At 42.1% G+C, this 14,202-nt stretch overlaps 2 protein-coding genes across 4 annotated transcripts in view; one reads left to right on the top strand and one right to left on the bottom strand.

The window, feature by feature from the left end:
• Positions 1-14,202, bottom strand: part of LOC310669414 (putative helicase senataxin) — a 53,201-nt gene that overhangs the window by 33,781 nt on the left and 5,218 nt on the right. For 2 of the 3 annotated variants that reach the window (XM_083423294.1, XM_083423293.1), the window contains exons 3-6: positions 5,849-6,047; positions 4,681-4,790; positions 2,355-2,574; positions 1,239-1,358 (exon numbers count right to left, since the gene is read on the bottom strand). In XM_083423294.1, coding sequence (XP_083279420.1) covers positions 1,239-1,358; positions 2,355-2,574; positions 4,681-4,790; positions 5,849-6,047 — 649 coding nt within the window. Of the gene's footprint in view, positions 1-21; positions 429-1,238; positions 1,359-2,354; positions 2,575-4,680; positions 4,791-5,848; positions 6,048-14,202 lie in introns of those variants that run through there. The other variant, XM_083423295.1, reaches the window with a different exon arrangement.
• TTF1 (transcription termination factor 1) overlaps positions 388-14,202 on the top strand; it is a 44,745-nt gene continuing 30,930 nt past the window's right edge. The window contains exon 1 of the mRNA XM_083423509.1: positions 388-519. Within this exon, the coding sequence (XP_083279635.1) occupies positions 403-519 (117 nt within the window). The 5' untranslated portion in view covers positions 388-402. The remainder of the gene's footprint in view (positions 520-14,202) is intronic.

Genomic DNA, 14,202 nt, shown 5'->3' with positions numbered 1-14,202 from the left:
TCCCGCCAAAACCTGAAGTACCTTGGGCACTGGAGGGCCAAGAAATGCCATCTGAGAGACTAGGACTAAACCAGCTCCTGCATCCTGGGCCAATGCCTGCCAGATTCACTGACAGAACTCAGTGTGGAGTGTTGTGCTGTCAATCACTAAATGACAGGGTGATGCAAGGCCCAGCAGCTGCTACAAAGCCTCAGCTTTCTCTGCTGGCTGTTCCTCTGCAGCCTCTGCTGGCTCCTGGGATGCAGTTCTTGGCAAGCTTGAGGGTACACCAAGGGAAACCACCCCACTGCTGTGGGTAGCCTCTGCTCCTCCGGCCTCCTCATCTGATAAATTGGCCAAAAATGGAGGCTGCGAGCTCTCAGAGACGACTCATACCTTTTTGCTGTTGAATTCTGTAATTAAATGTGCCTCAAGGAAAGGAAAGCTTCTCCTCAAGCAGCAAACGGCAGCAGCATAGAGCTGCAACCTGGGCCTGCACAGCAAGGCAGGAAGGAAAGGAGGCAATGCTGTCCCACTGAAGTAAGATCAGTCTAATCTACATATTCCTGCCTGTGGAGCAAGTGTGGAATGGGGGGGACGGGACAATCCATGTGAGGATTCCCTCTCTGCTGCAGGAAAATACCATTCAACACAACAGCGCTTATCTGCAAACAACAGTAAGAATAAAGGTCTGCAAACCTAATGACTTTATCAACTGTGCTGAAAGAAGATATTACATTGCAGGTAAATGTGAGCCAAAGCACATGGGGGGGTGTAATGTTTTTAAACTGAATTTCTCATGTAGCAACCAAAACAGAAGTATTATGGATACAGGAAGGCAAGTTACAGATATCAATTTATGCAATTTCAGTTAGATATAAGGTGCATCCAAACAGATTTCTGTTCCTCCTCAGAAGAAATTACACCTAATTCTCCAAAAAGAAACCCCCTAAAACCCATTTGGTGATATCAAACTTCAGTTAATAATCTAGACACCAATGAAATCAATGAACTTTCATTAACCAATGTGTCTAAACTATGACTTAGTTAGATCTCACCTAATAACTGCAAAACACGTAAGAAAAACAAAACTTCAATGACATTTGAGGTCTGTTTTTTATAAGCATAGAAACTAGTGATCAGCCATCATGCACTATAGCATTTGAACATTAAATAATTTATTTGACATACAAGTTTTATGGCTATTCAGACTATTAATTAACTTTCATCACTGCCCTAAAAGATTATTAATTAATTACCATCAGAGTCTCTCTTAAGGGTATTTATTATGCATTGCATAAAGTCGTTCTGTTTGTTTGGGCCAAGCAACAATGAATCCATGGCTTGCTCATCCAGCACCAGCAGCACCATACATATACCTACAACAATGAAAATTAGAAAGTTCAGAAACTGTCACTGGGCATTGCCTTAACTCCCAATCTTAATCCATAAACAAACTAAAACATACTTAATGTAACTGCGCCTGCTTGCAGTCCTCTCAAACTTTAGACTGTGTCCTCCAGAGTTTGGGAACACACCATCCCTGGCAATAGGCCATATTGACTGGGGCTTAAGGAGGTGGAGTCCAGCAACATATGAGGAGCACCATGTTAGCTACCCCTGCTTTACATTACCCATCCCTTGGGACAGGAACCTTTATTTTAGAATTTAGCAAGGTTGCACATACATGGATGGGATGGTTTAATTAAAAAATAATGATATATACAACTGTTAAGCGCCACAAAGTCAATGATAAGGAAGCAAAGTTTTAATTCTAAATGGAACAGGAGGAAAAGGAGCCTGGCAACACCTTAAAGGAGGGTGGGCAAACCTGTGGCCCTTCACGTGTTATTGGTATACAAGTCCCATCAGCACCAGCTGGCATGTCAAAAAATAAGAGGATGAGAAACATACTCCAGAAACATCTGGAAGGCCAGAGATGAGCTTGGTGTGGGGAGAGAAGGCTAATAGGTTTATTGTGGCACCTGATTTCATGGATGAGGGCTGGAATACACCCCCTGGAGATAGATGCTGCCCCCGTCAATGTGAACTATTAGCTGGATAGATCAATGGTCAGTCAGCGTAAGGTAGCATCGTGTGTGTGTGTGTGTGTGTGTGTGTGTGTGTGTGTTAGGGAGGGGACAGAGGCAGAGGCTGTGTGTATGGTGGTCGCACCCACTTTCACCCCGTACCCGTTTTGGGAGCACTGCTAGCATGAGGCCCTCCAAGCATTCCTTATGAGCCAATGTAGCTCTTACCAAAAGGAGAAAAAAAGTTTAGCTATTCCTGCTGTACCACAATGCTACCATGCCCAGTGGAATGGGGCATGCCAAATCCCTTTACCCTTCAGACCATCTCAGCTTGCTTCTACTCACCTAGCCAGTAGTTTTTGTAACTGGTAATATCGTACAGGTGGTCAGGCAACAAGATGAGATTACCCTTCTCAACTGTTGTGGGGCTGTAAACATAAGCGTTTTCAAAGAGGTTCAGCTCTATAACTCTGAGCAAGCAATTTAGCACTTCCTGGATGTCATAGTAATCATCCCTGTCCACCTTTCCCAGACTCTTGGCTGTCACAATGGCCCATCGACGGATCTGTGGGTTTGAAGGGACATTATTAATTACTATGGTAAGGAATCAGAGCAGTCATTGTTATGGAAAGTGGGGCAGAAGCCAAGTTGGTGTGAAAGACAACTGCTACCAAGTCTAACCTAAAGGTTCACATTCCAAACCAGACGGTGTAGATATCTGTTTCAGGGAAAACTTAATTGAAGGCCGTGGACTTCTCCACAGCCTCCTCACTTACCAACCATCCCAGAAAATGAGGGACAGGGATATTTTAACAACCACCTATCAAAAACAAAGCAAAAAACCTGGGTGGAATCACTAAAAGTAGAACTGTGTTAATAACAGTGTAGAACAGCTGGGATGTTTCTTTAGGCTGAATCCAGTGTCAGTCCTATGCAAAGTTGGCCCACTGAAATTGATGGGCATGACTAACTTAGGACTGTTAACTTCAATGGATCTCTTCTAAGTAGAAGTTACATGCAAGTCTTTTTTTATACCTCACCCTTTATCCAAAAGAGATCTCAGAGATACTTACAAAAGTTAGGTTTTGTTTATTTCTTCTTACACAGGGTAGCCCCCCAAGGGTCTTAACCAGGCAGAGATTTCTATTGCTAGGCTCTCAGCCTGATTAAAAGAACAAGCTTCCTATAAAGGTTTGGCTGCCTCAATATTGCATTAATGCAATGTGCTCTGTGTCGGGCTTTCCTTGTGCTGCTGTTAGTGCAGAATGGTGCATCATGGCTGCTGACAGGTGTGAGACCTATAACACACATGCTCCCAGACCAACCTGTTGGTTTGTTACCAGGCCAAGTTCAAGGTGTTTCTATTAATATATAAAACACAGAACAGCTTGTTTGTTATTTCCTAGAAATACGAAGGAAAGCATTGTTGGAACTGTTGTTTTCTCAAACTTGTTAATGTAATTTGAAAAATACAGATTTGTGTCAAGCTTTTGACAAAGTCTCCCATTATATACTTGTGAAGAAGCTGATAAAATGTGGGCTGGACGAGGTAACGGTTAGGTGGATTTGCAGCAGGCCGAATAACTGAACTCAAAGAGTGCTCAATAATGGTTCCTCATCATCCTGGAAAGAAGTGACAAATAGGGTGTCACAGGGTTCTGTCCTGGGCTTGTTGTTCAATGTCTTTATAAATTGGAAGAAAGAATTGAGGAGATGCTCATCCAATTTGCAGATGACACCAAACTGGGAGGGGTAGTTAATGCCACTTAAGACAGAATCAAAGTTCAAGAGGATTTAACAGATTGGAGAACTGGGTCCAATGAATTTCAGTAGGGAGAAGTGTAAGGTTCTGCACTTTAGGCAGGAAGAACCAGCTGCACAAATATATGATGGAAGGACACCTGGCTTGCCAGTGGTACATATCTAGGGGTCTTAGTAGACCACGAGTTTAACATGAGTCAGTACTGTGATTCAGCAGAACAAAGAGGGAATACTGTTCTAGACTACATCAACAGAAGTGTGGTGTTCAATTCAAGGGAAGTACAGGTACAACTCTATTCTCCCTTAGTTAGACTACAACTGTAATATTGCGTCCAGTTCTGGGCACCACAATTTAAAAAGGATATTGACAAGCTGAAATGTATACTGAGGGCAACCAAGATGATCAAGGGTCTGGAAACCAAGCCTTATAAGGAGTGGTTGAAGTAGCTGGGTATGTTTAGCTTGGACAAGAGGAGACAGGAGAGATGATAGTCATCTTCAAATATCTTAGGGGCTGTCATGTGGGAGCTGGAGCAAGCTTGTTTTCTCCTGCTTGGAGAACTTGTACCAATGACTTCAATTTACAAGAAATGAGATTCTGACTAAACATAAGGAAGAACTTTCTAGCAGTGAGAGCTGTTTAACAGTGGAAGAGACTCCCTTGGGAATTGGTGGACTCTCCTTCCTTGGAGGTTTTTAAACAGACTGGATGTCCACCTGTCATGGATGCTTTAACTGAAATTGCTGCATTGCAGCGGGTTGGACTAGGTGACGCTTGGAGTCCCTTCCAACTCTACAATTCTATGCATAAGGACTTTCTCTCATTTAAGCAATGGTTAAGGCAGCTTAATCCTACATTTAAGCCTGGGAAGCAAAACTGAACATGTAGAAGAAAATTAAAGCAGCTCACCGTTTCATTAGGGTGTACCATGAGCAAATAGACTCCTGGGTGCTTCCCAAGCACCTGGCAGGGGTAATTGATTGCCTCCATTTTGCAAATAGCATCCACAAACAGCATGCCTACAATTCAAAAAAAGAGAACACAAAGTGTTAGGGCTGCTGGAATAACCATAATTTGAAGGGAAATGATCCTTGCATAAGATGAAAGCCATTTTCAAAGATTCATAGAACAGAAATGGACTCTGTGGAACCCTCTGCATAGTGTTCAGATCAACACTATGCAGAGGGTCTTATCCTATAAAGCTTCTTAAGGGAGATACCTGTCTGGCATTTTCATGAAACACGCCCCCCCCCACACATACAAGGGAGAGATTTGGTAAACCTTCCCTAGGCACCTTGTTACTATATGGCTGGGCCAAAACAAACCCACAGCTTGTCCTTCCAGCAAAGCTAATACACAGGTTCCTGCAACAAAAAGAATTCTACCCTCCTGTTCTTAGTAAACAGCAGGGATGCATGTCTTGAGGAAGTCAAGTGAGCAACACCACCCAGGCCACAATTTCTGATCACTTGTGATGGCAACAGAATATACATAATATAAGTAAAGGTAAAGGTACCCCTGCCCGTACGGGCCAGTCTTGACAGACTCTAGGGTTGTGCGCCCATCTCACTCAAAGAGGCCGGGGGCCAGCGCTGTCCGAAGACACTTCCAGGTCACGTGGCCAGCGTGACAAGCTGCATCTGGTGAGCCAGCACAGAACACAGAACGCCGTTTACCTTCCCACTGGGAAGCGGTCCCTATTTATCTACTTGCACCCGGGGGTGCTTTCGAACTGCTAGGTTGGCAGGCGCTAGGGCCGAACGACAGGAGCACACCCCGCCGCGGGGATTCGAACCACCGACCTTTCGATCGGCAAGTCCTAGGCGCTGAGGCTTTAACCCACAGCGCCACCCATGTCCCTCTATACATAATATAGTAATAAGAATTTTGTGTACAAGATTTTCTGGGGGAGCGAAATAGTACAAAAAAAGCCCTGTCAACATACCACCTCCTGGTGTATCCTGAGAATGCAACCACTAAGTGATTTGTCACAACCTGTTTCAGTAGCTGCTTTCAAAAACTGTAGCTACTATGCAAGGGAGAACCAGATCAAGTTTAGGTGCCTCAAGATACTCACTGAGGCGTTTATGAAGCAACAGGTAGGGGTATTTCAGTATTTCCAACAATGGCACTCTAAGTTTTTTCTCGATGTCAGAATCCAGGCATTGCACCCTTTCCCCCTCATCACAGTCCAGCGAATTGCTGTCATCGTCTTCCTTCGGCATTGATTTCTCAAAATGGGCAATAAGACGAGTGGTTTCAATATTCCACAGGGGCTGTAATTAGAAAATAAATTAACTACAGAATTCTTGAACAGAGATTGCAGTAACTAACTCTGCTGCCCTAAAAAGATGCTAGCTGAAAATAGAATCTACAGATTATTATTTATTTTAAAACATTCCCACTCTTCATCCCAAAAGGGTCCCAGATCACCAGACATGGATGCAATGAAACACTTAAAAGATCTAAAAACAATTCCAAAGGAGAAACAGACAGGGAAAGATCTCTATTTAAAAGGCTTAAATAGGCAAGACTCACAATGATATAACATAAATGAAATCAAAACTACATTATGCAAAATTGCATATTCTTGAGACAATTCTGCCCCTTGTCTTTCCAAGTAATGGAGAAAAAGAAAAAAAATACAGTTCCCTATTCATAACAGGAGTTCAAGAAATAGATTTGTACAATCTCAGGTGTAAATTAGCATAAATCAGTCCAGTGTAGGAAACCCAGAAAAAATTAATCAGGTGAAAAACAGTAACTAAAAGTTAAAATATTTTTGTTTGAGCTTCACCAGAGAACAAAGGAAATAAAATGGAGAAGATGGCAATGGGCAAAGCTACTTGTCCTTGAGCTCTGTTGTCTGTTTTAATTTGTTTTTATTTTGAGCAGTTTTGAAGCCAGTTAGCTGTTAATGTTAATTGCAACATACAGGCAAGGAATGTATCTGTTTTATCTGTTTTAATTTTACGTGAGCTTAAAAACCATATATTTTAATTGGAGGACAGGTGCTGGGAAAACAGCTGTTTTGACTCTGATTAGTTGATAAGGAATGTTTAGAATCTCATCTCAACTGAAGGAGATTCTGTAGTTTTAACAGTTTCAGTATGGTTAGGTAAAGGTAAGGGACCCCTGGACAGTTAAGTCCAGTCGAATTTGACTATGGGGTGCGGTGCTCATCTTCACTTTCAGGCCGAAGGAGCTGGCGTTTGCATACAGCTTACCCGGGTTGTGCCCAACATGACTAAACTGCTTCTGGTGCAACCAAACATTGTGACATCTACAATTATTTTATTTATCTATTTATTTATTTATTTATTAAATTAATTACTCTAAGACCAAGATTTTTGGCAAATACAGTCATAGGATTAGATGGTGCTTGGATGAGCAAGCTATAGAATAAACTTGCTGATTAGATACCTTTGTAATCTTTAATGAAGTCTACTCTTGGAAGTGTTATAGGGAGGCCATGAAAGTCAAAGCACAAAACCACAGGAACATGGATGAAATTCTATTACAATAAGGGAGGGCTGCTGAATGAACCTGCCCTATTCGGTAGCAACTGCTTACTCAAATGCTCTATGGCATGGAAATAGGAGGCTCTGATTTGAACTCTATTAAAGTTTTGGAATCATCACTCATTATCCGTTAGCCTGCCCCTTAGAGACCCAAGAGATCGCTTTCTAAAATCTTTATTCATAGAAGCAAGTAGGTAAACCCCAGCAGAAATGGTTTGATTTCTTTTGGGCGATAAGAATTGTTTTATAACACAGAGCAGCCCCGCTATGAACAGGCTGCAAAAAAGAAGATGATAAAATTGCTATAAATTGTTGTGATTTGGACATTTAATTTGAAATTAAGCTGGAATTTAGTTTGTTGGTATCTCTGGCAACTTTTCTCTGACATGGATGTTAGCTCATATAAATTCAAAAGTTAAGTGAGTTTCAATGCAGGAGCACAACCTCTTTTTTATTCCCCAGCAACCCAAAAACACACTTGTTCTCTATAACCTCAAATTCCCGACTGTCTAAATACTGTCTCAAGATTTCCTATGTATTTTGAGGAGACTGGTGATGCTTAACAGGAATCACCTCAGCCATGTATCTTCTTGACCCTGGGCTATTATTCCATAGCTGGTTCCATAGCTGGGCCAAAAGCCTAGCCCACCTATCCTGTATTTTCCCACATCTGAAAACTGAGGCTGAGAGAAATCAGGAGGGACAGCCCTGTATGTAAACCAAGTTTCTAAACTCAGCTTTTCCCACTCCTACCATATGTCTCCGTGTGCTGCGCTGGTGCTGGCTTGCTAGAGCAGCTTTGTCACGCTGGCCACGTGACCCGGAAGTGTCTCCGGACAGTGCTGGCCCCCGGCCTCTTAAGTGAGATGGGCGCACAACCCTAGAGTCGGACATGACTGGCCCGTACGGGGCAGGGGTACCTTTTTACCATGTGTCTCCATGGTTCCTTATAAACCTTTGCTTCCCTCACCCCCAAATACATGTGGATTCCACCTCAAAGAGGTCCAGACTGAGGGCCTGCAAGTTGAAGGGCTGCAGCTCAGGGCTAGAGCAGCTACTTTGCATGCAGATGGTTCCAGGTTCAGTCCCCAGTGGCATCTCCAGGCAGGGCTGGGAGAAACTCCCTGTCTAAAACCCTGGAGAGCAGCTGCCGGTTGGTGTACACAATACTGAGCTACAGAGACCAGTGATCCAACTGGTAGCTGCAGGGGAGATTTTTAAATTAAGAAAATAGATTTAAAAGTTATGGGAGCACAGAAATGTTGCAAATGGAGGGTCAAAGCAGGATGGAGCTCAGGATTAGCAGATAGTGTTGTACATTGATTGTATTCAGGAGCCAACCAAAACATATCCTTGGCCTTTTTTAGTTTTCAGCCACAATTGAATTATCAATGACTGTTTATATTTCTCCATTGTGCCAGTTTTCAGAAAAGATTATATGGCCCTGTTTCTGGAAGGTCAGGGCAAAAGATAACAGGTCATTTTGTAAGTCGGGGCCACTGACAAGGCTAAGTAATGCTGAAAGGATGTGTAAGTTTTAAGTCACGCAGAAAAGGAAGCAATACAACAGAAATGCTAAATGCTGGCAGATACAAGAAATACAAAAACTGCATCAATAACCCTCAATGCCTTATGGAACCTAAAGACCAAGAAATTTGTTGTTTAAAAAAGGTAAAGCTACCCCTGCCCGTATGGGCCAGTCGCGTCCGACTCTAGGGTTGCGCGCTCATCTCGCTTAAGAGGCCAGGAGCCGGCGCCGTCCGAAGACACTTCCGGGTCACGTGGCCAGCGTGATGAAGCTGCAGCTAGCGAGCCAGCACCAGCGCAGCACACGGAAACACCGTTTACCTTTCCACTAGAAAGCGGTACCTATTTATCTACTTGCATTTAAGGGTGCTTTCGCACTGCTAGGTGGGCAGGAGCTGGGACCAAACGACGGGAGCTCACCCCGCCACGGGTATTCGAACCGCCGACCTTACGATCGGCAAGTCCTAGGCACTGAGGTTTTACCCACAGCGCCACCCGCGTCCCTTGAATTTGTTGTTTAGGCTGCAATAAATTAACATGGCAACCTCTCTGGAAATCGTCCATTACATGAGAAAGAAAAATCCAAGCACATAAAAACAAATCTACAGTGCAACCACATTTGGGATACTGTGCACAGTTCTGGTTGTCTCAGCTCAAATTCTCATCCTGCGGAGTTGGAAAATGCTCAGACAATGACAACTAAAGTGATCAAGGTGACAGAGCAATTCCCTTATGAAGAAAGGATGCAAAATTTGGGACTTTTTAGTTTAGAGAAAAGATGGCAGAAGTATATAAAATTATGCATGGCATAAAAAAGAGGGGGGGGGGATGCAAGAAGAGAGCTGAAGCCCCAGATAGGAAAAGAGGTGGTAAAAGAACACCTAGCTACTTTAAATGAATTCAGACTCCCAGGGCCCAATGAGCTGCTCCCACGGCGGAGGAGGGCAAATATTGTCACCATCTTCAAAAAGGGGGGGAAATACTGACCAGTCAGTAACTACCAACCAGACAGCTTGACATTGATTCCAAGAAAGGCCTTTGAACAGATAATTAAACAGCCAGTCTGTTTTCAGTTAAAAAAGAATGCTGTGATTACCAAGACCAGCGTTAGTTTCTTAAGAACAAGTCATGCCAGAATAATCTCTCTCTTATTTTAATAGAGGTACAAGCTTGGAGGATCAATAGAATGCTCTCGATGTAGTGTATCTTGCTTTCTGTAAGGATTTTGACAAAGTGTCACATAATATTCTTGTGGAGAAGCTAGTAAAATGTGGGGTAGATGGGGTAACTGTTAGGTGGATTTGTAGCTGATTAAGTGACCAAACCCAAAGAGTGCTTACTCAAGGTTCTTTCTCTTCCTGGAAAAAAGTGACAAGTAGGGTGCCGAAGGGTTCTGTCCTGGGACAGTTGCTCAATATATTTATAAATGGCTTGAATTGAGGGCATGCTTATTCAATTTTCAGGTGACACCAAACTGGGAGGTGTAGCTAATGCCTCAAAAGACAGAATCATGCTGCCACCCTCTGGAATCATAGTCAAAACACCTCCTCAGAGTAATTTAACAAAAGAGATGAGAAATAAGCTCACTGGAAATAGTAGTACACTGGTCAACCTCTTATACATGAAACAATACTTTTATGAATATGGAGGGAAGACTAGACTTTCAGCAAACAGACTTAAAAAGAAATAAATTATGTCAGGAGTACACAGTATTAAAAAAGACACTAAAACAATCTCTTATAAAGGCATCTACCCCCTCCTCTTATTCTAAATTATATACCACATAATCCCCCCTCAAAAGATATCGACAATTATTAGAAAACTTACCTATACCCTCACTAACTCATGAGAAAACCTTTTTTAGATAGCCCCATCTCCCTAGAAGAAATTGACAATGTTCTTAAAAAACTGAAACCACATAAAGCCCCAGGACCTGGTGGCTTCACTTCTAAGCTTTATAAACAATTCAAAGAAACATTATCATCATATATGGTCCTCTTATTTAATGACCTAATGAAAGGAGCACCTATCACCAAAATATGGTACTACACCAAAATTATAGCTATCCCAAAACCATTTAAAAACCACCAAAAAGTAGAATCTTTCTAGCCAATCTTTCTGATTATGAAATTTTTACATTAGTGCTAGTCAACAGGATTAAGACATTGTTACACAAACTAATAGCCCCAGACTAAGCCCGAGACCAAGCTGGTTTTGTCCTCCATTGAAACATCACCAGACCTATCAAAAAGCTGTCTACATAGTAGGCAGACAACCTTCCCACCGGTAGTCATGGCATTAGTCATCCTCAAGGCCTTTGAATGTCTGAAATGTGACTACTTGCAGGCAGTCCTTTCTAAAATGCAATTTGGCCCCAAATTCATACAAATTTTGAAACAAATATACTCTGAAGCTTCCACTACAGTAGAAATAAATAATATAAATTCATCCTTAGTGGGGATTCAAAGAACAATGCAAGGCTGTCCAATCTCTCCCTTTTTTGTTCATCCTAGCTTTAGAACCATTAGCTATATACTTCAGAACAACACCAGATGTCAAGGAAGTCCTAATTGGAAAACAAAACTATATGACTGGTCTATTTGCTGATGATTTAATGATAATGACACCTGACCTTGAACACAGGAGCAGCAATATTTTGAAAGCTTCACAGCTTTGCAACACAATCAGGTCTGCATGTTAAATTCTCAAAATCTGAAGATTTATGCTTCAGTGTACCACCCAACCAAAAAACTTTCACAAAACTCCAAGGCATTAGACTCTTTCACACAAAGCTTAGCTTTTTAGGAATAATTATAACAAGAAACCTTAACACTCTATCGACAAAATATCCTCCTGTGGATATCTGTGGACAATTCAGAATTTGACAAAAAAACACACACAATAGAACAAACCCCATTTTATCCTAGACAAATTAGCAATGGTAAAAATGGTGATTCTACCAAAACTGCCATTTCTATTCCAATCACTAACTCCCTTGGATCTCACTCAACAAAAGTGGGGGAAAAAACACCAAACCAGAATAAATGCCAAACTCCCAGTAGAAAGAGGCAGGGGCATCCCAAACTTGATACTATATTTTATTGCTAATCATGTAAAACATGCCATCCCTTTTATTATTTTATTTTATTTAGAAATACGGACTAAATAAGTACACTTACAATTTAAATGTAATCATCTTCACTTTGAACTCCCCCTCCCAAATTCGTCAATACAGTCATACCTCGGATTGAATGTGCTTCAGGTTGAGCGCTTTCGGGTTGCGCTCCGCGGCGACCCGGAAGTAACGGAGCGCGTTACTTCCGGGTTTCGCCGCTCATGCAAGCGCTGATGCTCAAAATGACATCACACACATGCGCAAAAGCAGCAAAACGTGACCCGCGCAGACGCACTATCGCGTCTTACGCTCTGTTCAGGATGCGAACGGGGCTCCAGAACGGATCCCGTTCGCATCCTGAGGTACCACTGTACACCAAAACTTTTTATTGTTTCATTGATAATGTAAAAGAAGCATGATACTTACCGTATTTTTCGCTCCATAAGACATACTTTTTCCCTCCTAAAAAGGGGAAATGTGTGTGCGTCTTATGGAGCGCATGCAGGTAGGAGGCTCTGCTCAGTGCTCCCTTTAAAGAGCCGCACAGAGCATGTGTGCAGCTTTTGGGGGCTTTTCCCTGAGGAGGGAGAAGGGACTGACGGGCTGCCCTCTGTCCCTTCCCACACCTCCTGGAAAAGCCAGCAAGAGCCGCTGCCAGGCTCTGCTCAACGCTCCCTTTGTAAGGGCTCCCTTTCGTCCCTCATCCCGCTTTGCTGGGAAGCCAGCAGAACAAGAGGCGCTGCGCAGCTATCGCTCTTGCTCTGCTGGCTTCAGCGAGACCTGCGCTGCTTGCTCTGCTGACTTCTCAGCGAAGCGGGAGGAGGGACAGAAGGGTTTAAAGCAAGAAAAGCGAGAGCCACTTACATGCTCTGCGCAGAATATTTTTTTCCTTGCTTTTCCCCTCTAAAAACTAGGTGCGTCTTATGGTCAGGAGCGTCTTTTGGAGCGAAAAATACGGTGATCTAAGCACAACCACAAGCACTCCTCACTGGATGTTTGGCAATACAATGTTAAATATTTTTTAACTCTGTACTGTTTCCTCTTTGCTTTTGTTTTAACCAATTCACGAACCAATAAACTATACACTGACCACTAATGATGAATCATATGTTGTAGATATTACTGCACCTTATGCCATTTTTGTGATAAACAAATGACATGTGATGACTTTGTCTATTTATATGCATCATGTATTATTCCAAAGCCTAGTAAAAAGTTATTCAAAAAAGAGCAAAAAAGAGTGACGTCAGAATGTAATGAGCAAAAACTCTTCCTAAGGGTTCAATATGTGGGATGTTAGGATCCAAAATGCATATGTAAAGGGTTAATTGCAAGAGCTGTAGAACTCTATGACAGTTAGTAGAACAGTCTTAACTGCTACAGCATCAGGTATGTTATGTTGTGCTACTGTCTGCCTTGATTGTCTGTGGCAGTGTAATCTATGTAAGCCATATTAGCAATTAGCAATTTAAGAAACATATTAGCAATTTAAGAAACATCCACCTGCATTGTATATTTTAATCTGCAACGGCAAGTACACTAAAGTAAAAATGATTTGTTATTTAAACTTTAAAAGAAAGCATCTTGCATAGTTTTTATAGGAGAGAAAAGAGAACTAATTAAAGGGTCAAAAGACCCAGGGCTGTCTTCCGTATATACCATAAATGGGAACTAGAGTTTAATTACAACAGGATACAAAAGTATAAAACAGAAGGACACGACAGAGGTAAGAAAAAATCTGGGTGGGGGGTGTACCCTCCAAAGTCTGCAGCTGGTAAAAACACTTGTATAGACTTTGTTAGATCATTCTCTGTGCAATTCAGATTTTGAGTTACACCAAAGGAAAGAGACAAAACAAGCAGTGAACACCACTTGAAAGTCTAAACAGCAATGGTTAATCTGAAATTTGTTTTCAGAACTAGAGGAACAAAGGACTTTATTTTTAAGGACAGAGAAACAGAGCAACAAGGCAAAGAAAAGGATTTGCAGACCACTTTTTTATTTTACACAAAGAAAGACTCAGTTTCAAAGTAAATCAACTGCAGATAATTTACTTTCATAGTTGCTGCAGCCACCTTGTGAATTCAACTTCAAAACCCCTACAGTGGATTGTATTCGATCTGAGCTGGTCCCCGTTAAATTAATGGGCATGAGTGACTAACTTAGAGCTGAAAGCAGTATTCAGCATTTGGAAGATAGAGATTTGTTTGGCAGCCCCAACATTTTGTTGGGGCTTTAAAGTGCTGCTCATCACATAGGGCAGGGGAA

Source organism: Podarcis tiliguerta, assembly GCF_965153285.1.
Source record: "Podarcis tiliguerta genome assembly, chromosome: Z".
Classification (NCBI taxonomy): Eukaryota; Metazoa; Chordata; class Lepidosauria; order Squamata; family Lacertidae; genus Podarcis; species Podarcis tiliguerta.
This window is presented reverse-complemented; position numbering and strand designations above follow the sequence as displayed.